Source organism: Populus trichocarpa, chromosome 18 (assembly GCF_000002775.5).
Source record: "Populus trichocarpa isolate Nisqually-1 chromosome 18, P.trichocarpa_v4.1, whole genome shotgun sequence".
Taxonomy (NCBI): Eukaryota; Viridiplantae; Streptophyta; class Magnoliopsida; order Malpighiales; family Salicaceae; genus Populus; species Populus trichocarpa.
The window spans coordinates 12,352,439-12,376,132 of NC_037302.2; the positions used below are offsets into that span (position 1 = coordinate 12,352,439).

Sequence of the window (23,694 nt, forward strand, 5' to 3'; positions counted from 1 at the left end):
TTGGGGTGTAGTTGTGGTTATTTTTTAAAGTATTTTTCATGCTGAAATGCATCAAAATAATATATTTTTTTATTTTTTAAAAGTTATTTTTGAAATTAGCGCATCAAAACGATCCAAAATATATAAAAAAATTTAATTTTTAACAAAATAAATTGAATTTTTATAGAACATGGTTTGCACCGCAAATAATGCCTAATAGTAAAAGCTGTAATTAGTGTCGCGCAACCAAGAAAAAAACTTTTAAAGTATGGTGCAAGTTAATTAGAAGTCCATGCTAAAAATATAAATATAATAAGAAAAACATGCTAGGATTCAAGTTTTCCTAAATAAGAGATTGAAGTTCACTGTTTTATTTTTATCGACACTTTAATTCAATGTTCAATTGGCAGCTTTATACTTGTTAATACTGGTTTTTTTTTTTTTTGTTATGTTTACGATGTATTTTGGTTTCAAAGTATTTTGACGTTCCACCCCAAGATATTATATATAATGCAAATAATAATTTTTTAAAATAATATTTCAGGATTCATAAATTTCACCTTAAATATAAAAGCTAAATTAACAATAAACAGTGTAATTCAAACAAAATAGCATGTATCTAAAAATAAATTTTAAATGAAATTAACTTAAAGTAGTTCAACGAAAAAAAAATAAAAAATTGAAAAACAAAGAGATTTTAATACAAAAATAAATAATGAAATGAGAGGTTAGAACATCAATCATCAATCATCGAATTAAGAACTCAAGTGTATTTAGTACATAATGTTCTAAATTTGTTCTAGTTCTTATCTGAAATAAAACAAGTGCCTTCGGTATTAATCAAGAAATCCGAATTAGACCGAGAAAAGATGAAATTAATTCTAATTTGTTTTGTTTTTTAAAACTAGTTATTCCACCCGAAACCGATGAAGAGTCCATTTATTTTTTATTTTCAAAAATGTTTTTGAAAAAAAATAATTTTTTTTAAAAATTTTCTTTACTTCAAATTAATTTTTTTGATGTTTTCAGATAGTTTTGATATATTGATGTCAAAATAATTTTTAAAAAATTAAAAAATATTATTTTGATGCATTTTCAAATAAAAAATACTTTGAAAAACAACTGTTACAATGTTCCCAAACATCCCCGAAATCAGCTATTACAAGCAACCTACCACTTCACTAACAAGTAGACTGGTGTTAGTTTTTTGTTTTTAAAGTATCCTTACATTGGTCATAACTTGATAATTCGACATGATTGAATTAGAAAGTCCTTACAATTGCGTATGCGAGTGTGTTTGGAATTGTAGTAGTGGTTATGGTTTAAAGTGTTTTTTGTTTAGAAATATATCAAAATAATTTTTTTTTTTAAAAAATTATTTTTAATATTACCACGTCAAAACGATCTGAAAATATATATAAAAAAAAAATTTTAACAAAAAAAATTAAATTTAAAGAAACACGATTTCATCCGCATTGCCAAACATGCTTAAAATATAAAAGTAGTCATCCTTAACAAGTCCTGGAATATTGGATCTGAGGTCTTTTTCCTCGGTCAGGTTAAAAGTTTTGGCTAGTTACATTTGGCAGGATTGTGCATGTGAAGTTATGATTTTCATCGATGGGATTTTTGATATGGTAGTAGGAGTAAACTTCCTTCTTCTGTTTTTCTTGCTCTTGCCTTTTCTGCTTATTGGAGTAGATTTAGCAAATATCTTCCATTTACTATTGTTGGCCTATATCATGGCCTTTTATTTCCGAATTTGGAGTTGCATGATCATGTGATCATATAAACTATGAAGTGATAAATTACCGATGTTGGTCAACTTTAGTAGAATAGATTTACGTAGAAGCAACGGGTCCAATAAGTCATTGAGGACAGGCATCAAGCCCAGAGGAAAGGCCTGTTCCTCACTTTCAACGGCTGAAACTTCTCTGCTATGTTTCCACCAGGCGGGGGTTGCCCAAATGAACATTCATTTCTATTTTGGCATTACAATGTTTTTTTTATTATTAATATAAGTGTTCTTATAAGCTTTGTCAGCTTGCGTGTGACTCGACTAATTTTACAGGCTCTAAAATTAATAATAATATAAATCTCCAATAATCCTAAAAAAACTAAACTCATGATATTAAAAAATAAATTCAAAATCTCACCGGTTAAATTATTACCCGCAATTACATAAGAATGTTTTTTCTTCACCGAGTGGTGTAGAGAGCAAAGCTCCATCAGGATCACAGAGAATTTCTGGAACGAATATGAGTTTTTGTCAGACTTCTCTAGTCTAGTGCATTCCTGTGGACCCTTACTTTTTTCATCAATTATCTCACGTAACCACAGGATACAGAGCAATCTTCGGTTCTGGCAGACATATATAGAAATTAAAATTATATTTTTTTAAATTTAAATCTTTTTATTAAATTTTTTTAAAATATTTAATGTACTAATATCAAAATAATTTTTTAATAATAATAATAAAACATATTATTTTAATTTATTTTCAAGTTCAATCCTATCAATCATTTCCCATTTTCAACTCCACTGTTTTTATCCCTTGGAAAAATCACCTTGTAGTTTATGAGCAAAGAGGCAGACAGCGGCTGCTAACTTGCTATGGTATCCAACGTGAATTATAGTAATCCACGAAACAAAAAATAAAATAAAAATAAAATCGGCGAGAATCATGGATTGTTCTGTGAGTATGAAGAAAATAATGTGTTAATTTTGGATTCTTGTTGCTTCAAATAATTAGACCACATGAGGATTCGGGACTGCCATACTTTGAAATGTCTCATCGACAAAACGCCACATCAGGCAAAGCATATCTTTTTTGGAAAAGTAAAGCTTCGATGATCTTTCGAAGAAGAGAAAATTCAATAAAAAAGGGCATGTTCGGACATGCAAGGGCATGGCATATGCATGGACTTGAACCGAGGCCTAGATGACAAGTTGGGTGAGTCAACTCGTGGGTTAATAGATTGTCCTGGGTTTATTGGAGTATTTTTCTTTCAAAAAAAATTATTGTTTTTGGACTTTTTTTTTTGTTGAGAAAACCTGAAATGATGTCATTTCAGATAAAAATAAATAAATTATTTTTACTAAATTTTACGCAATTCTCGATTGCATCGTTGATTGACCTGATAGATCACTTGGGTTTGAATAGATTAATCTCTAGTTAATTTAAAATCAAACACAACTCGAGTTAGGTTTTAAGTGGAAAAATCACTAAATTAATCTATTAAACATAGCTTGATCTTTTTTATAACAATGGATAAAATTGAGATTTTATTTACTTTTTATTTATTTATTGTACCTAGACTAAATAAATAAATCATAATATGTTATTTCTTCTTATTAATAATTGCTTTTTGCATGAACTTTACATTATTATTATAAGATTTCTCTCATTATGTCAACATTGTGAACATAATCATCAATTATAGCAAATCAATTAATAATAGAATTCGAAATCATTTTCATGTTCTTTATTTTGCAACCAACATTGAACTTGTTTACCTAGAAATGATTAAGTTCATTCTTTTAATTTTTTTTCACTCGGTTGAGAAGGAGAAAAAAATAATTCTTCACCATGTGACTTGAATTATTTTAATCTTTAGATATCTAGAACTCACCGACAACAAATGAAAAACAAAGAGCCCAAAAAAACACAGACTTAAGTTGAAAGATAAATAATGGTAGCATTCGGTATTGTTACTATACCTGTTGTTTTTTAAAGTATTTTTAATTTAAAAATATATTAAAATATTTTTTTTATTTTTATCATCAATCAATTCAAAAATATTATAAAATTTAATTTTTAAAAAAAAGACAATCTAACCACTAAAACAAACACCATTAACATATCATATGTCTAAATAATCTCTGGAGGTAAAGTGCCTCAAGGCAATTTGTTGCCCCAATATTAACAATGATTAAAGGTCAAATCTTGGAATGTGGTTCATTGAATCAGAAAAAGGGGGTCCAATATGCTTTTTGCAGTTCTCAAATTAATAAATTGTTGATGGAAGTACTAGATTGTCTACTAAAGAGGAAAAGACAAATGGGCCCTCTACTTATTAGAGTAGGATTGATGGCGTGGCAGAGAGAGAGAGAGAACCAGCCACCTCGTATGATGGTTTCAGCGCATGTCTAGAAGAACGACAATCCATTCACTATATCCTTTCATTCATGTGGTTCTCTTTTATTTTAATAATTTTATTTTTTTTATTGGCAACATGGTTTGTTGAATAAAAACTAATGATGATTATAAAAATCATAAAAATTATAATGACTTGAATTAAAGAGGAAAAATATATTTTTTTAATAAAAAATCCATTTTTTTATTCATTCTCTTCTTCTTGTTTTTTTTTTTTTTTTTTTTGTGAAACCAAGTTTTTTCTATTAGAAGCATTTTTTTTTAATGAAGAAACATGATTGTGAAAACAAGTTTTTTTTTAAAAAAAATAAAAAACCATGAATCTATTATTTTACACCCATAATAAATTCAAGAAACTTATATAAAATAATTATAATAAGAAATCACCAAAATAAACATTTTGTTTGTATTGAATATTAATGATTTTTTTTAAATATGCATATTAGATTAATATATAATTATTTGTAAAATAATTGTTAATATTACTATAAAAGCTCTCATCTTCTTTAAAATATGACATAATTGAATGATTATTTAATTATAAATTTATTTAAAACTAATTTTATTTTATTTTAAAAATAATAATAAAAGGGATTAAGGGTTATTTAACAATATTCCAAGCATGCTTGGACATGAAAGGACAAGTTTGCATGCTTGGCCTAAAAGTAAAGGTCTAGTCTAGACTCGTATAAGCCTAGAAGGTCAAGCTTGTCCACCTCATTAAAAAAAAAAAAAAAATAGGCTAGTGACCTAATTTTTTGAACAGAATGGATAACGTGTCGTTTATTAAGGCCTATGATGCGTTATCTGCTAAGGCTACAACGTGTCGTTTTCTAGCTCAAGTTTTGGCCGTGGAAAGTCATGATCTAAGTTTTGGATTTTCAATTTGTTTTCACTTGTAAACACCTAAAAAAACATTATAGAAATCTTATTAAATTCATTTTTAACTCAAAAACTCTTTGAGACGTTTCAACTGGAGTTTTTTTTAAAATTGATTTTTTTTGTTTTGCTTTAAATTATTTTATTAATGTGTTTTTAGATTATTTTGATATATTAATATAAAAATAAATTTTAAAAAATAACTTTATTACAATCACATGTAAATATCTAAATTGGATTCCCTACTCATTCTCATTGCTGTTTGCTTACCTGTAGCTTGAACTTTAAGGCTTTTGTCGGCATGAAAGCAGGGGCCGCTCAAAAATAAAGGAGGAGTTACATAATAATAGCAAGCCGTCATAGAGTAAGATTTTTTTATTTTCGAAGCAATAGAGTGGAATTTTAATCCTCGTCAAACATTGCAACATCCTTTAATTATGAATAATTTTATATTATAATATCATGTTTGTTTCTTGGAAAGCCAAAAACAAATTTCAAACTTTCATGTTTTTATTTGTTATTAGAAAAATTGGTTAATGAAAAACACTTTCCGGTCAACGAAAACACTTTCCAGTCAAAGAAAAATTTGGTTTGGTTTCCAGGAAAGTGTTTTCCCTTTTGGCTGTGTTTGTTTTCCGGAAAGTGGTTTCCGGGAAATCACTTTCCAAACTTTCTTGTGTTTGTTTGTCATTAGAAAAGTTGGTCAACGGAAAACATTTTCCAGTCAAAGGAAAATTTGGGTTGATTTTCAGGAAAGTGTTTTCCTGGAAAATTTGGACGCAAAACACTTTCCGGAAGTTATGAAAAAATTAGAAATGTTATTATTTGTTGATTATATCAAATTTGATCCTCAAACTTTTGATTGCTATATATAATTTGTTTTGAATATTTATTTTTCAATTTCATCTCTTAAAATTTAATTTTTATATTAACTTTGGTCCTTATTTTTATAATTGCTATCTGCTTTTTTCTTATCATTGTTTTTATTGAAATTTTTTATCTATCAAATTTGGTCCTCATTCTTTTGATTGTTACTTATTTTATTTGAAATAATTTATGAAATGTTAATTATTATTATTTTAATTTCTTCATCTTTCATTTTTTTTTAATTTTTTAGATTTGATCTCTATTATTTTGATTATTATTTATTTTATTTGAGATAATTTATGAAATTATATTTTTTTTCAATTTCATTCTCATTTAACTTTTTAATTTGTAAGATCTGTTCCTTATTATTTTAATAAACTTGAGAAAAATAAAACATTAATAAGTTATTTTCCAGCTCATTTTCCATGACATAACCAAACACTGGAAAATGTTTTCCAACTTATTTTTCATTACATTATCAAATATCGAAAAATACTTTCCCGGAATTCACTTTCCCCGGAATTCACTTTCTAAAAGAAAATTACTTTCCAGCAAACAAACGGGGCCTAAGTCTTTCAATTTTTAAAATTTACACCATTTCTCTTCTTTTTTTTTCTATTCTTTGTAAAAACAATTGATAGTGGAATAAAAGAATTATACACTCCATCGAGGTAAAAGAAGAAGCAAACAAACCCGACAAGACTTCGAAAATGGAATGAAAAGCTAAGAAGGAAAACTCAAGAAAAAATTGTAGATACAAGGTTTGTTCATATTTGTCATCAACAACAAATTTGCCAATGGTGTCGGTCATGTTTCCATTGAAAAATCCAACTAGGTATACCCTTTTGATCTTCAACTTTTACTGTCTACCGATCACATAAAAAAAGTCCCTTATCCCTACTATTTGTGATTTATGGTGTGTTTAAGATTGTGTTAGCGGTAACGGTTCAAAGTGTTTTTGGTTTAAAAATACATTAAAATATATATTTTTTAATTTTTAAAAATTATTTTTGACATCAGCACATCAAAACGATATGAAAACATAAATAAAAATTCATTTAAACCAAAAAAAAATTCAAAATTTGAGGGAACACGATTTACACCACATTCCAAACACACCTATAATTGAGCTTCATCCACACCCTGATATCTCAATCATAGAAGAAATATCCAACTATCTTTATGTCATTTTTTGCTTTCGATGTGTTTAGGGTTTTTTTTTTAATTTTTCTCCTAACTAAAATGATTTTAAATTTCATGGTTATATGTTAAATTTAATGTTAAAAAACTGAACTCGGAAACAATATTTTAAAATTTTATGGTATTTTAATACGTAAAGAGAAAATTTAACTAATAAATAATCAAATAACTTAAATGCTATGAATGTAAAAAATAACTTAACAACTTAGTATTAAAAAAATTTCATTCAAGTTTTTTCAAAAACATTTTTAAAACGTAAAAACAAATTTTTTTCTTTAGCTGATCCAAACTTCATTATCAACTTGTTTCAATAATGATTCTTGTTCTATGAACGTGGTAAGCTTGGTAGTAGTAACGAGTTTTCTCTGCAGATCATACTAAAAACACTTTGCTCTCATATTTTTTCATGAAAAATGCATCAAACAATGGCTAGTCCAGACAAATTCTTGTCCCATATGTCTATTCATGTTGCCATGATTCTGCTACTTCATTTTTTAATAAAAAAACTTTACAGATTTTATATTCTTTCCACGAGTTCCGAAATAATTAAGTTTCTTAAAGTAGCTAATTATTTTGAACGAAGTCTAGGTCAGTACTACTGTTTTAATCTTTCGCACTCCTTGCTCCTCAATTCATACTTCATGTCTTCCATGCTCAAATTAACTTTAAGCAAGATATATTTATAGCTATGTTTTATAAAATAAAAATTGCTCTATTTAATTAATAAAAGATTTGAAATGCGAAATGAATAATGTTTAAAGCTCCACTTGTTAGATATATATAAAAAAATAATAAAAAAATATTTCTTAAATAATTTAATTTTACCCAAGTCTCCATTCACTTCAAGCAAGATATATTGATTTTTTTATATATATTTTTAGATTATTTTGACATGATGATAATAAAAATAAATTTAAAAAATAAAAAATTATTTAATATATTTAAAAAAAACTTTAAAAAATAATTATTATCATAATAACTACTGGATTATATATTATATGTGAAAGATTAGAATAATTCCTATCAAAGTCATAACAGAACCAGTAGTTCCTTCAACATGGTAACCTGCATTGTATTCTCCACACAAGTTTATATTTTACCAGGTCTCCAGCTGCCCAAACTTACATCTAAGTCGCAAAAACTTATGGATGTGGACAGTGGCCTTTCTTAATCATGGGATAATCAATTTTTCTAGCTGAGTTGTTTATTGGGTTTATGATTAATTTCCTTCCCATCAATTTTCAAATGTGAAGATGATCCTTAATTGATCTCCACCTCTATGTAAAGTCTTCATAATTAGGATTATTTTCTTGTTTATTTCTAATGTCAAGTCATCCATATTCGCCCTTTCCTTGGGATCTTTGTAATGGGATTTTGTGAAATGATTAATTATGCTAGCTAGCGTATTACATAGGTTAACAACATGCCAATTTCTCGAGCGAAACTTCACGTTAGGACAGCATGAATAGACAAAGACAGAGACAGATGTAATAAACTAAGGATTCCTTCAAGGAGGCGAAGAGAAGTTCATGTATTGACAGCAATGGAAGATGACAAACCCTTCAACCATTTCTCTCATGGGTTCTTGTAATCTAATATTTCTTGATGATCAACCTAGTACAATCCATCCAATAGATCAGTAATTTTACCTTATTTCTGGATCGGCAAAGATGGAGTCTACTATTTATAGTAGAATAAATTCTGAGAGATAAAAAAAGCTGATTTTTATTGATTAAACAACCTACTACTCTTTAATTAATTGAAGCTCTTCAGGTCTTTTCTCCCAGTTTTTTTTTTCTTTCCGTTTCTGAAATGAAGCAAATTAATGGAAATATAGTGTTCCTTTTTTTAAGAATTTAATGTAGATTTTTCCTTTGAGAGCTTCGCATCCATTTCTGGGACCTGATGCTAATAGTAGATTCATCTCTAAAATTTGGACCACAATTAGGCAAATGGTGTGTAATTAAACAACAATGGACATGCGTGCAGACCTTATAGTGGTTAATACTATTCGATATTGGAGATGGTGATTTAAATGCAATGTAATTAAATGCTTTGTTTGTTTATAATTATAAATATCAGCTGGGTCTGTCAAATTGTTCTAGGTGGTGATTTTGATGTATTGAAAATTTGCTATTGCTTGTAGGACAAAGTTTAGAACAATATGATAGGTTCAAATGCCCACAAAATACACATTAATGGTAAAAAAACAAAATAAATAAATAACTAAATAGGAGATTTAGTAATAAGATCACAAAATTATACAAGACAAGTGTGTATAAAAGTTGTACAATATAATTTTTATAATATGTCCCTTCAAGTTAGCATCCCTATCACAAATAAAATGATAGTCAATCTCAATATGCTTAGAACAAGCATGAAAAATAAGATTTACAAATAAATAGGTGGCATCTAAATTAAGACACTATGATGTAGTTGAAGAAATAAAAGGAAGTCAAAGTTCTAAAAGCAATGAGTGAATCCATATATTTTTGGCAGTGTCATAAACTAAGGCCTTATATTTGGCTCCTGTAGAGGAATGAGCAACAGTTCTTTACTTCCCATACTTTTAGGAAATTGGAGTAGTGCAATAGGTTTATAAAAAGACATATTGGTTATGTAAAGAATGTTAAGATAATATTTTTGTTAAGTAAACATGAGACCCATAAAAAATATGCTTAACTTTAATTCCTAAAAAATAATGCAAAAAACTTTAAATCTCAAAGCTTAAACTTTGAATTGAGCAAAGAGATTAAATGTTGGAGCAAGGCTAAATCACTCTCAGTAAGTCATCATCATACATAAGCCAAAAGAAGAAGAAGATATCACTACCCATAGAAAAAATAAATAAAGAAATATCAACTTTAGAAGTTTAAAAACCAATAGAAAGGAGATAGTCACTTAAACGATTGTACCAAACCCAAGAAGCCCGCTTCAAGCCATCTAAAAACTTATTAAGGTGGAAAACATAAGATGAAAGAGTAGAGTAAACAAAACTAGATGGTTACTCTATGTACATCTCTTCTTGAAGTATCTCATTCAAGAATGCATTATGAAGTTGTAGTTGATTAGTATGCCAACATCAAGAAATGATAATAATAAGAACCAAACAAATTGTACTTGGCTTAACTATAGCTTAACTGTTCTTAAGATCAAGTGTCACATTATGATTTGCACCAATATCAGGAAAGCAGGTAATAGAAGTAGCAATAAGAGCATTATTAAATGCTAAAATAGAATTATATTGCAAATTATGAATAGCTAACTAAAGACATTGTTGTATGACCAAAATCATTACATAACTGACATTTTACATACCAATTATTAGACCACTAATCTGAGGAGGAGAAACAAGTGCCTTGTTGCCAAAAATTATATCCAAAACTATATCCATTGTTGTTATGAAAAGTATTGTTATTGTTATTGTTTCTCCATCCACCACGAAAGCATCCCTTAACACCGCGGTTCTGATGGTAATTACAACCATTGAAGTTTAAAGAATCTCCATAAGATTGGTAGGATAGGCACAGAGCAAGGAAGGTTGAAAGGGATCACGCAGGTGTCGATATAAAAGAAGCAACTCCAGTAAGTCTAGAAATAGTTTAAAGAGAACTTTTATGGAGAAACTCATATGTTAATATGTGATTGTGAAGGTTAGTATAATAAAAGGGCTAGGTTTTGGTAGAAAAACTAGTACTAAATCTTTAAACTCTCCTCTCAACCCTTTAAAAATTAAAGATTAAAGTCTTCCAGAAAGATCAGTCTTCATACAATAGCTAATTCATCAAATAAAGAGTTTACTTTTTGTAAATATGTATTAAATGTATAATCTCTTTTTCTTAACTCTTGAAAGTAACCATGAAGTTGCATAAATTTGGAATTAGATGGTGAAGCAAATGTTATTTCAAGAGTTTGCCATATGCTACAAGATGTTTACAATTAAAAACAAGGTGCAAGACTTCATTAAAAAAACCAAGGGCAAAAAAGCACTCATGATTAGATGATCTTGTTGTTTCCATGAAAGAAAAGAAGGATTGATTGTAGGGGCAACCATATATATGGAAACTATATGAGAGAGAGGATTAGGAAAAGAATCATCAACAAAAGAATAAACCCCTGACCTTGTAAATAGAGCTTAATTTGCATCCTCTAATATAGAAAATTAATTTTAGTTAACTTTAGAGAAATACCTTATTGTGTATTGGATAGTAGAGTTAGGACCACACCATTAAAAGTTATGGCTATTGAATGAAAATTATCAGTAGTAGTTAATGGAAGAGAAGCACTAATTAGTTCAACAATAATTAACAAAAAAATTGGAACAATTAGTGCAATAGTAAAAAGAGAAGAGGTAGCTATCAATGGATTATAAATTGAGTGAGGAGTAATCACTATAGTAAAATATTAGGTGGAAGCCACTATTTGATTGATTGCATTATCCATTAAGGCAGTAACATAAAATAGGCTTTAATACCAAGTTAGAAAAGATAAAAAACAAGTTTTATGAATAATATGTGGCTTTAACCAATGTTAGCAACTATCTTTTATTTTTATATATTGAGGCACATATACAATAACAAGTGTGTAATCCACTATGTAAGATCACAAAACTATACAAGGTATGCATAAAAGTTGTACAATATAATTCCCATGATAGCATGATTCTATTTGATAGCATGATTCTATTTGACCCACGTGCACTATGGGTCAGATAATTTTTTTTTAAGGTAAAAAAAAGTTCAAACATAGTTAATGTGTTGAAAAATAGTAAAATAAAAACCTGACTTGAGTCAACCCAAGCTAACCTATTAAACCTGTAACATAGGTCACAAGACCAAAATAAATTCATAAAAAGCAAATAAAAAATCCATGAAGCTTCTTTTCCAACAGATCTAATATTGGAGGTTGAAATCAAGAAAAAAAAAACTAAATCCATATGACTAGAATAACTCCACAAAAAGCAAATTAAAAAAACTACAAAACTCAATTCCCAAACAAGATGAGATTGAAACAAAATCTAAATAAATAAATAAATAATAGATTGAGTTGTTAGAGGGTGAAATTGAAGAAAAAATCAATTAAAAAAGAAAAAAAAATAAACTGATTCAATCGAGGTTAACTTGCCAAACTCGCAATTCAAGTCATGAAATTAAGATAACCTCATACGAAGTAAATAAAAAAAATTATGAAACTCATATAAAAAAATATTGAATTAAAAAATGACACAAAAATTAACAGAGTCAACTTGGCTAACCTGTCAAACTTGTGACTCGTGTCATGAGACTGAGACAATATAATAGAAAGCAAATAATAAAAAACTACAAAACTCAATTTTCAACCAACACAATGTTGACAGATGAGATTGAAAAAAATAATTTCAATTAGAAAAAATATCTAAAAAAAGACTTGAATTAATTCGGGTTAACCTTTTAAACCCCCGAGACTTAAATCATAAAATCGATATAAATTCATATAAAGAAAATAACAAAAAATTATGAAGCTACACTTCCAACAAATATAATGTTAACGGTTAAAATTAAAATAAAAAACTAAATTCATGAAGACCGATATATAACCTAATATAAAAAAAAAATTTAAAAATATATGAAACATAATTTTCTAAATAATTTAATATTGAACGAAGAATTAAAAAAAAATTAGGTTATTGAATAATAAAATTAAAAAAAATATAAAATTTTATTTTATAAATATAGCTGCAGGCAATTAGCGGCCTTTTTTCCCCGTTAATTTCTTTGAATTGTATTTGTCATATTTATTTTTGTACTTCTAAATTATATGGTACAGTGGGGGGGGACTAACATCATTGCAGCCCGACGGACACCGTTCAGCAGGGATATTAGACGGTCAGTGAATGAATATTTTTCGTTGCATGAAATTCAAAGCAGATAAACCAATCATGTAATTAAAGAAGTTTTAATTTATACATTTTAAAATAAAAAAATATGTTTAATTTTAAGACAAAGGCACCTTAAAAAAAACCCTTCTCCATCATATAATGTTTTTTTAAGGAAAAACATATTTAATTAATTTCCAACGTTGTTTTCATTTATTTATTTGGCTGGAAGACGGTTTGATAAGGTATTAAGAAGAGCAATTTAGGCAATAAATTAGCTATTAGAAAACAATTAATCAGAGAGTCAAAAGAGGAAAAAGAAAAGGAAAAAAAGAGAGGCGAAAAAACAATAATCACTCCAGAAGAAAAGTCTCTACAACTCTCGATAAAGTAGGTGGCGCGAAAACAGCGTCCTCTTCTCAACTGAAAAACCGTTTCCTTTCCTTCCCTCATTTTCAATTCGAAACCTTCTTTACTTTTTTTCCTTTAATTCTATATTAATATATTACCTTTTCTCCCTCCCTCTCTCCATAAAACCCGGTCACGACACTTCCCTCGCCGTGATATTCTCTCTACGATCACCGTTGACAGTCTCTCCTCTTTGGATCCGCCGTCCCTTGAAGCCGCCACCGTCTTCTGCTGTTCAATTCCCGATCCTTCTCCGTGATATTGAAGCGATATTAACAGAACTAGTCATAATTGATTAGTTTCCATCATTGAAGAACAGTTTTATTAATGCCAGTGATTCAAGGTGAGAAACTCTCCCTTACTTTTTTGCATCTATGAAGACATTTTAATTTCTTTCCTTTTTCCCTCCTGAGACGGGTTAAATCCTGTTTTTAGACAAAAAATTGAGAAATATAAAAAGTTTTTATGATCCATAGAACTTGCGTGTCTTCCATTTCTGAAATCCATCAGAATTCAGAGAGATTTATACAGTTTTTTTCTTCCATTTCATAGCTGTATTACCTGTCTTCGATGCCAAAGACATATAAACAGTCATTGTTAGGTCAAATAGATTCTTCATTAGAAACCCATGTTAATTTTCTCTGAAAAATTTAAATCCTTCTGGGTTTTCATCGATCTGATCACTGAATCAGGATTTAAAAATCTCACAAGTGGTCAAACTGTAAATTACATAAGATGACAAGCTCTGCACACAAGGGAATCAATCCTATAATTTAAAAATATCACAAGTGGTCAAACTGTAAATTATAGAAGATAACAAGCTCGGCACAAGTGGTCAAACTGTAAATTATAATTTTTTTTTGAATTAATAATAGTATGAATGGGGGAGGGTTAGTAAGTGGTAGTAATTTATGGGGATGGACAATGGTCTTGCCTGCACGTGGTCTTCCATGTCTGTTCCCATACCCTCAAGAACATCAGCACCTGCAACTTCAATCTTCTAATTATTAAACTATTTTAAATTATTCGCAAAAGAACAAATCACATTATTTCCATAAATATTTTCTTGGACGTAATTTTACTAGATGACAAAATCAAGAAAACCCAGGTAAAAAAAGAAATTAATTCACTGTGTGATCCCAATGTGGGATCTCTTTATTTCATTAATGCCCATCACAGTTATTTTATTTTTCTCCCTATAACATGTGACTTTTATTTCTCATTATTTCACAACATTGCTGTAAAATTTCTGTTTTTAAAGTGTTTTTTAAATTATTTTTTTATTTTTAAAAAATTAAAGTAATATTTTTATTAGATATTTTTAAAGTATTAATATCAAAATTTAAAAGAATTATGAAAAACAAATTGAAAAACATTATTTATCAGATATATAGATGAAAAATAATATATTTTTCTGTTTCTAAAGTATAAAAATTTGTTATAAAACCATATAAAAGATAAATTAATTTGATATTTTTCTATTTAACTAAATATATTTATGTTTTTACTGTTTTTTAAGAAGTTTGTTTACGTGTGTAAGCTTTGATATCACTTTCATCGAAGAAAAGTAGTAAAAAAGGAGAAGGAAACAGGGAAGGAGTGAGGTAATGTTGCGTGGTTGAGTGTACCTCAATTGCCAGCCCACCCGACCATGGCACTCCCGTGAGAGGGACAAAAGGGCAAATTGTATAAGCTTAAAAACAAAGAAAGTGAAAAAAAAAAAAAAACAAGAAGAAGAAGAAGAGAAAAACAATCACTCTTATCCTACGCACCCATTTTATTTTGTTTCTTTGTTCTTTTATCCTCGACCTCTCCATCACAGTAGTCCACTCTTCAGTCTCCCCATTTTCATAGGGGACCCCTTAACACCAAGAGTTACTTTCCTTTTAGCCCGAAAAAGTGATGACCATTAATGCACGTTGTGCCCATCTCCGGATTTTTCCGTGACCACATTTTGCCCCCGGATGGTGTTTTATCATAATCATTGCTTAACCTCTTTGTCATGGTATGATCTGATTGGATTTGGGCTTGTTTTGATGAATATTCAATACCCATTTGCATTTTTTTTGTTTTGATTCTCAAATTTGCAATCTTTGAGATCTGAGTCTCTGTAAAGATGTAAGCTTTTCTCAATTTTTGGGTTTTACTTTTTCTTTTTTATTGGTTTATATTCTTTTTTTTGACTGCCATTCTGTAGCGTCTTACCTTTTTTTTTTCTTGGTTATGTGCATTTGTGGCAGATTTATTGCAGGGAAAAGGATCTTCTTTTTGAGCAATTTGTGTGATTCCTTTCAATGTGGTATACTAGAAAATGAAAGCTGTCAAATTTGGTTGTTTAATTATGTGAAAGAATCCATCAATGTGGTCTAATTTGGACAGTGTTTGATGGATGTATGTGAATTAGAGAAGCACACAGCAGTACTGGATACCCCAAGACCCCCCCTGGTTCCAGCTGAAAGAAACAGCAATGCAACAGCGAAAGCAGCAACCACCACCCGCCGTCCTCGGACGAGGGAAGTTGTTTCTAGGTACAAATCACCCTCTTCATCAACACCTTCTGTTGCTAGGCGTTTCCCATCACCGAGCCTCAGTAGAACACTGCCTACACCTTCCCCGGTGGTGCCTAAAAGATCTCAATCGGCGGAGAGGAGGCGCCCTTCAACCCCACCTTCACCCTCAAGGCCTTCCACACCGGTTCAAGATTCATCAGTTGATGTGCAGTTGCCATCTAGAAGGCTAAGTACCGGTGGTCGGTTACAAGAGAGTTTATGGCCCTCTACAATGAGAAGTCTCAGTGTTTCATTTCAATCGGATAGTATTTCTATTCCTATCAGTAAGAAGGAAAAACCAGTTAATAATGTCTCCTCCGATCGCACATTGAGGCCTTCTTCAAATGTAGTCCATAAGCAGGCTGAAACGCCAACTGGGTCACGAAAGCCTACACCAGAGAGAAAGAGGAGTCCTCTTAAAGGGAAGAATTCGCAGGATCAATCAGAAAACGCCAAACCAGTAGATGGTTTACATTCTAGATTGATTGATCAGCATCGATGGCCAAGTAGGATAGGTGGGAAGGTATGTTCTAATTCATCACTGAATAGAAGTGTGGATCTCACTGATAAGAATGTGAAAGCCTTGTCAACTCCAGTTGGAATTGGATTATCTTCACTCAGGAGAACGCCCATACCTGATAATTCAATAAAACCTTTACAAAAATCAGCTAGTGATACCTCGAGGTTATCACTGGAAGAAATTGGCAGAGTAGTGTCTGAGGTGAATTCGTTTGATGATAAATTGCAGCGGATATCGGGTGCTCAGAAGCTTGTTACATCAAGTGTATCGGACAGGATATCATTAGTAACTCCTGTTGTTAGATCTCAGTCCTTGCCTGCTCCTGGATCGCGTCCTGCATCACCAAGTAGGACTTCCATTAATAGAGGTGTAAGTCCATCTCGGACAAGACCATCTACTCCTTCTAGAGGGGTTAGCCCATCTCGGATAAGGCCATCTAGTGTCTCCGTTCAGCCCAATAATTCCACTTCTGTGCTTAGTTTTATAGCGGATTTTAAAAAGGGGAAAAAGGGTGCAAGCTATATTGAAGATGCTCATCAGATACGACTGCTATACAATAGATATTTGCAATGGCGATTTGCTAATGCTCGGGCAGAGGCTGTTCTTTACATTCAGAAAGTGACTGCAGAGGTAGGATTTGAACGTTTACCAATATTCTTAGAATGTAGACGTCCTGAATCTGCCATCTATCTTAATGTTTTGTTAATTGCATGGAACTTTTGATGGCATCTGTCATGTCGGCTTTCTTTCCATAAATATGATTCTAGTCATATGGTGCCTTCAACCGTTATTCTAGGTAATAGTTTCTCAGTTTCAATCCCTTTTAGCAGTCTACAACTGTAGTTTTTTATTATAAAATACAGAAAGTTGTATGCTTGTTTGGAGTAATGCAAAACAGTGAAAAAAATTAGTGGTGCTGTTTGTGAAGAAAATATGCAGCAGGTTGTTAAATTGCACCACTTTTTGTGGTTTGATGGGCCTTTTATGTTTCAGTGATTTTTCATTGAAGATGAACCTTGGCTCTTCAGCTCTTGTTCTTAACATTGATGCTGAAAGAGAATTTCCTTTCCTTTGATGTTTTAAATTCATAAAAACATGTTTTGATGGTGCAGAGAACTTTATACAACGTTTGGGACGCCACTTTAGCTTTGTGGGATTCGGTAATCAGGAAAAGGGTCAATCTCCAACAGCTGAAGTTGGAGCTCAAACTCAATGCAGTATTGATTGATCAAGTAATGCCTCTCTTTATCATGACATTATTGTTTTAGTACTTCACAGCATGATCTAATTATTTCTATTCATCTACCGAGCGGTTTTCTCTGAAATGTTGTAGGGTGTAGTTCTTTATCGTAACCTCTGTGCATTTTAGATCTATCTATTTTGTTGCGATCCTTAATTCTTATTAATGTAATTTAAAATTATGCGAATAGAAGCTGCAACCATTTCTTCTTGAGGGGGATGCGGGAAAAGGGACATCTTTTCAATCCATAATTTAATTGCCTGCAACAAGGTATCCCCGTGATTGTCAATGAGAACAGTTTTGTTAAATTACCTGACATGTCGGGAGTATGTCAAGTGTTTGTGAGAAAGATGAGTTCTAGTCCTATCTAAAATGCTATCTAGCTTCAACTTAGACTGGAATTGTTTTGGTTTCTTATAACATATAGGGCAAGCAAATATTTGGGTCTAAGGGCCCACCATTACCACTTATTGTCTATGGAAATGGAAGTGCAGGGAGCTTCTAATCCATCATGTATAAAATACCCCTATATGCATCTGGGAGATCTTGTATTACATGAACAGATAGTGAATAGGTGGTGAATAGGGGAGCTTTTAAGAGCAGTTTTTCGAAGCTTTAAGTAATCCTTTGGCAATTTTATTCTCACTGAAATGTGGTTCTCTGTTTTTTTGGTGGGGGAAAGGAAGGTGGTGGTTTGAAACAGAAGAAAGGTGAATTGCTATGGTGGAGGAATATTGGTTAACTTGAATGTACACTAGAGTATCTGAAATTCTGAAGAGCAGTTAATGTATATTTTGAAATCTATATTTTAAAGAGTACATCCTAGCGGTTTAGGCATGTATGAAAAAGAAAAGGTTCCAGCACAAGGAGAAACCTTATGAAATGTAAGGGCTGCTGGACTGAACTGGTGAAAGGTCTTCTCCAATCTCCAAAGTACACGTAAATGGGGGGAAAAATATACAGGCAGTCCATTCCATTTTTTTCATTATATGTGGCTTGTTTGAACTTGTAGCTCATTATAGAAGCATTTTTGAGAAGGCAGTAGCTAGCATCAACTCAGGATAAGATGGGTTGAATTTACTTAAGATGTTAGGCTGTGTGAATCAGAGCCAAAAACAGTATCTGCATGGAGAGGATAAGTTTTGGTGAGATATTGTAATTGATGAGAGAAAAGCCAAAGGAAATATAACTTGGTTGTGGCAGCAACAAACAAGATAGCCTTGATCTTAACGAGCACAAGCATCTACAGGGAGATAAATTGCAAGAGATTTGTTATTCTTGGCACTGCTGCAGCATTGTTAACTTCTAGAATGTGGCTCTAAATATGATGTTGAAGAAGTATGAATCCACCCTAGCGGGTAATTGTAGCATATGGTATACTCAAAATCAAGCACTTAATGTTTGTTCGCCTTCAGAAAAATGCACAGTGTACATGAGATGCTATTATTTGACAAAATGTGGTTGCTTTTCTTGTTTTTAACATATCAAGTAGGGTCCTAAGCTTGTTTAAAATCCAGCTTATCAGAAGTTTTCACAGCATCTTAGTTCTTTTCCTATAGAATCAAGTTGATGTTGAAGAAAACCAGCTTAGTTTCCTGTTATACTATAAATTCTATATTGTAATTTACAAAGAATTGTCTTTTTACGGAGAAACATTTTCATGTGAAAAAGATGTCATGCTGAGGTTCTGGTGAGAGTCAGCTCCAAGCATCTCGGTGGTCTATTACCATGTTGAAATTTAATTTACAATCTGTTCAAGTTCTTTATCCATGCCTCATTTCCTAAACTAATTTGGAACTGAGGTTTAGTCTTTTGGAGTTGAATCCAATTGAGCTACCCCATTATCTAATTGCTAAGTAAATTGATTCAGATCACCTACCTCGATGATTGGGCTTTACTTGAAAGAGACCATATTAATTCTTTATCTGAGGCTGTGGAAGATCTGGAGGCAAGCACTCTTCGTCTTCCGGTGACCAGTGGAGCAAAGGTATGTTTTGTTTTAAAAGATGATTGGAAGTGATTTCTGGAGAGAGAAATTATTGATGTTGACATCATTATTGGGATTGCGCTTCTTCAGGCAGATATAGAATCTTTGAAGGTTGCTATTTGCTCAGCTGTTGATGTGATGCGTGCAATGGGATCATCCATATGCTCTTTACTTCCAAGAGTGAGATACATGTCTTAACTATCCCTCATTCAATTTTGTTAATTAGTGCATAAAGCATGATGACGGGGTTTTCCCCCTTGGTTCTCATTTTAGCTGCATGTTTTTGCTATTATATGGACCATGCATTGTTTAGGCCATAACCCAATGCGTTCACTACCGATGGTTGAAGTGGATAAGTTGGGAAAAGAGAATTGGAAATTGATTGGCAAATTGAATTTTTATTTTTATGGACCATGCTCACCCTCGTTTGAGATTCCCATTATGACCGGGACCACTCAGTTGAAATGCAAAATTGATATCTTATCAGTTCTTTCATGGTTTCTTTTGCATATTTTTTTTTTCCTAAAAAAAATAGATTGAACTGAATTTACATTTTAGGCTATGCTTCTCAATTTCCAATGCCCACCTCAAACTGTATACTGTTGCCAAGATTATTTGTAGATCTAATGCTGGTCTTCTAAACTTTTTTTTTTTTTGTTATAGGTGGAGGGGATGAATGCTTTGGTTTCTGAGCTTGCCACTGCTGCAGCACAAGAGAAAGCTAAGCTTGATCAATGTGAAGCTCTATTGGCATCAACAGCAGCTATGCAGGTGAGAAAAAAACATGCATGGCTGTAAAACTAAGCTTCCATAGGAAGAAATTTATACAAAATTTAGTCCTTTGATGCAGTAATTAACAAGTTTTTATGTTGATTAGATAGAAGCATTCTCGGCAGTGTGAATCAACATTTTTAAATCAAAATCACTTGTAGGATTGTAAGATCAACGATTCTCACATTTGGATTTTTTGGACGTCAAAGAAAAACATTTAGGAAAATTTGTGCTGTTATGATCAGTAGTAAGCTGAATTGCTTCTTAAGAATACCTTCTTTCCGTATATGTTTACTTTTTTCTACACCATCTACTAGTTCTTGGATTATGCCATTATAACTTTCTTGCTATGCTATGTCATTCTTTCTCAGATCATAAACTTTGTTCTTCCTTGAAGGGGAAATGAATTTAGTTGAGTTCATAATTGAAGAATCCCAACGTTTGCATGGTCCCAATAACACCCAACAACTCAATCTCTGCAAGCATGTAGAACAACCTTATGCTGTATTTGCATGGATTGATAATCTTTTTTTGTGCTCTGGATAACATGGCCACTCAACATGCTTTAACTTGTCTGCTGCAAGGTGGGAGTGGTTAGGTCTGTTTGGTCTGGATTTGAGTCTTGCACTTGTAAAGGCAGAACAAAATCCTTGCCAGTCAATTAATTGCTGTAGTGATAACTGTCCTAGCAGTATCGATCGTTTGAGCTTTTTACCATTTCATTTATTTGATATGGTTGAGGAATGGCAGTGTTTTCCTGGTTAGATATCCGAGCTGGTGGGATCAATCAATATGGGCTTTCAATATCTTCATTCTCTCACTCATGTGCTCAATAATCCTTTTGTCCATTGGCAATTCATTGATCATACATGTGGACAATCTGGTCTGTCCTCTATCAGATTGGCTGGCCAAGATCAGTCCATCATTGCTTGCATGGCTTGAAATGATGTTCTTGCAAGAAAAGTTATATTTTTGTCAGTGGGTACACCTTTAGCTGGGGTGGGGTCCTTGCTTGCTTACTTTCAATAAATGTGAAAAGAACTGAAATCAATCGCTTTTTGTAGCTATACTTATCATGCACACATTTTAGGGTTTTTCCCCCCCAGACATTATTATCATGCCATGCATATATTGGATTGTATCTAATTGCATTCAGCGTCAAGCAGGTAGAGGAGTACAGCATTAGGACTCATCATATACAAATGAAAGAAGCTCTGGAGAAGCAACAACCACCATTCATGGCAATGAAAACACCCTCATGGCTCTGAGCAATTACTAAGCTAACTTTTTTCACTCAGCAGAGATAAAATTACGGGGTCTTCTCTGGGCAAATGTAAATTGATTTTTTTCTTTTTAACCTTAACTTCGGTGGGAAAGTTTATTTTTATTTTATTCTTTTTCTTCATTTTTTTTCTTGTAATTTTTTGTATCAAGGGAATGAAAAGAAAATGAAAGGGAAGGGAAGCTAAGGGTTGGAAATTCAATGTAGAAGCAGATCTCAGAAAAGTAAAAAAGAAATTAAAAGTTACATATTCTATGTTTCCCTGGGAAACAGGCAAATGTGGCACCAGTCTTGTTATTTTCAGCATGTACTCGTAGGTTTAAAGAAATGGAAGAAGATAAATTGTGTATAGTGATGATACTGATTTTGCAGTTGAAAAACGCAGCCAGCCATGTTATTGAGCATAAAAGAAAAGTTGAAACCGTTTGAATAAAAGAAATAGATAGGATCTGACATCCATGACACAAACATTTTGAGTTTAAGCATTAGGGTTGTCAAACAAAGAACTGAAAATTGGGAGAACAGTTGTTAACTGCAATGCCCGGTTAAGCAGTCAACCTGATGTTCATATATCCGTTTGAAAGTAAACCCACTGCATGATCCAACCGGATCTATGAATTGAAATATCTGTTCGAAAAGGAAAAAATTAATCAAAATTATTCAAGTTATTTAACCAGTCTTTTATTTTATATCAAATGATGTATCTTCTTAAAACAAAAACAAGTCTTTGTTGGCGATCTCGCTGTTTACCCATTTGAGACAAGGCGCTCGTTGGAAGCCCGATGATTATAGTTATGGTTTCGTTATATCGGCGGAGGCGAGTTTTTGGGATGCTAGAATTGGTGGGATTTTACATGCGAAGGCAATAGTTGATGGGTTTGGTTTGGATTTGTTTGTTGGCTCTGCTCTTCTTGATTCTTGCCTTAAGCTTTGGCGGGAGAATATAGCTATTAAGATGTTTGATAGATTGCCTCAAAGAGATACTGTTTTGTTTAATACAATGATATCTGAGTTTGTTAAGAATTCTTGTTTTCAGGATTCAATTAGAGTTTTTGGAGATTTTGGCCCAAGTTTGATTTAACCACAGTTATAGCTGTTTCATCACCTGCTGTGGCTTAGTTACAAATCTGTGCATTGCATTTCTGTGAAAAAGGAAATGTTTCGGATAAGCTTAATGACCTATTTCATGCATCGTTTTTCCTCCTTTTGCTGTGTGTATACCAACGTCGAAAAAAAGAAAAATGACCTGTGACAAGTTTGCTAGTGGTTTAGCGAAAGCAGTTATGATTTTCTGGTTTTATGGATTTCTATGGGATTTGCATGCGATTCTCCATTAGGGAAAAAAATGAAATCAACAAATTTTTCCACTGCTTTTTTTTGCATGCTGCTTACATTTTCTGGAGCTGAACACAAAGGTTTGTTTATCATATCCCCTCAGTTTTCTGACAATCTAGTTCTTATTGAAGGGTTAGGACAAGAGCGATTGTAAGTTATTTTGGAGATCGTGATATCCTTCATTGAACGTGACTGATGGATAATAGCGGAGACTTGCCTCGCAGCTAAGCTCAAAGAGAATAGAAAATGTCATCCTTCTGTCAACAATCTCAAGGTAAAGTGCATATGCCTCAAATCTTCACTGTAGGTTTGCCTTTCAGATTGACCTAAAGAACTTTCTTGCATTACCTTCTTTCCATAACATGTACCACTAACTTTGGTGTGTGCTTTTGTGATCCCGTCAGATATATTTAAGAAACAAGCAGAAATGGACAGTGGTATAAATAGATAATAGCATCTTCCAGCATGGGATCCTTAATCAATGAAGGATTTGAAGTTAAGTTCTTCCAGTGAAGGGTTCTGTGAAGATCTTCACAAGAGCACCGGGCTTTGCTTTGAAATCCATGTTCAAGCACTCCGAGTTTTCTTGATTGACAGGGAATTTCATACAGTTTAGAAGAAATCCAATTTTAAGGTAACCATTATTGGTACATGTTCCATGACAGCT

The 23,694-nt window shown here is 31.8% G+C and overlaps 1 protein-coding gene across 4 annotated transcripts; it reads left to right on the plus strand.

Annotated features, from left to right (window-relative positions):
* Positions 1–13,282: 13,282 nt before the first annotated feature.
* LOC7459861 (AUGMIN subunit 8) lies at positions 13,283–21,970 on the plus strand. Of its 4 annotated transcripts, none has more exons than XM_002325156.4 (7): positions 13,283–13,686; positions 15,584–17,042; positions 17,525–17,644; positions 19,523–19,639; positions 19,730–19,819; positions 20,303–20,410; positions 21,577–21,970. In XM_002325156.4, the coding sequence occupies exons 2-7, from the start codon at positions 15,729–15,731 to the stop codon at positions 21,676–21,678; spliced, it is 1,851 nt and encodes a 616-aa protein (XP_002325192.2). In that variant the 5' UTR covers positions 13,283–13,686; positions 15,584–15,728; the 3' UTR covers positions 21,679–21,970. The 4 variants fall into 4 exon arrangements, with proteins under 4 accessions (XP_002325192.2, XP_024446359.1, XP_024446360.1 ...); XM_024590591.2 differs by lacking the exon at positions 13,283–13,686 and adding an exon at positions 15,064–15,461; XM_024590592.2 differs by lacking the exon at positions 13,283–13,686 and adding an exon at positions 15,064–15,348.
* The last annotated feature ends 1,724 nt before the right edge of the window (positions 21,971–23,694 follow it).

Coding starts and splice junctions, on each gene's coding strand:
- LOC7459861 (XM_002325156.4), top strand. CDS start 15,729: ATGGATGTATGTGAATTAGAGAAGCACACAGCAGTACTGGATACCCCA. Junction 17,043..17,524: donor TTCAGAAAGTGACTGCAGAG/GTAGGATTTGAA, acceptor TTGATGGTGCAG/AGAACTTTATACAACGTTTG. Junction 19,640..19,729: donor CGGTGACCAGTGGAGCAAAG/GTATGTTTTGTT, acceptor GCGCTTCTTCAG/GCAGATATAGAATCTTTGAA.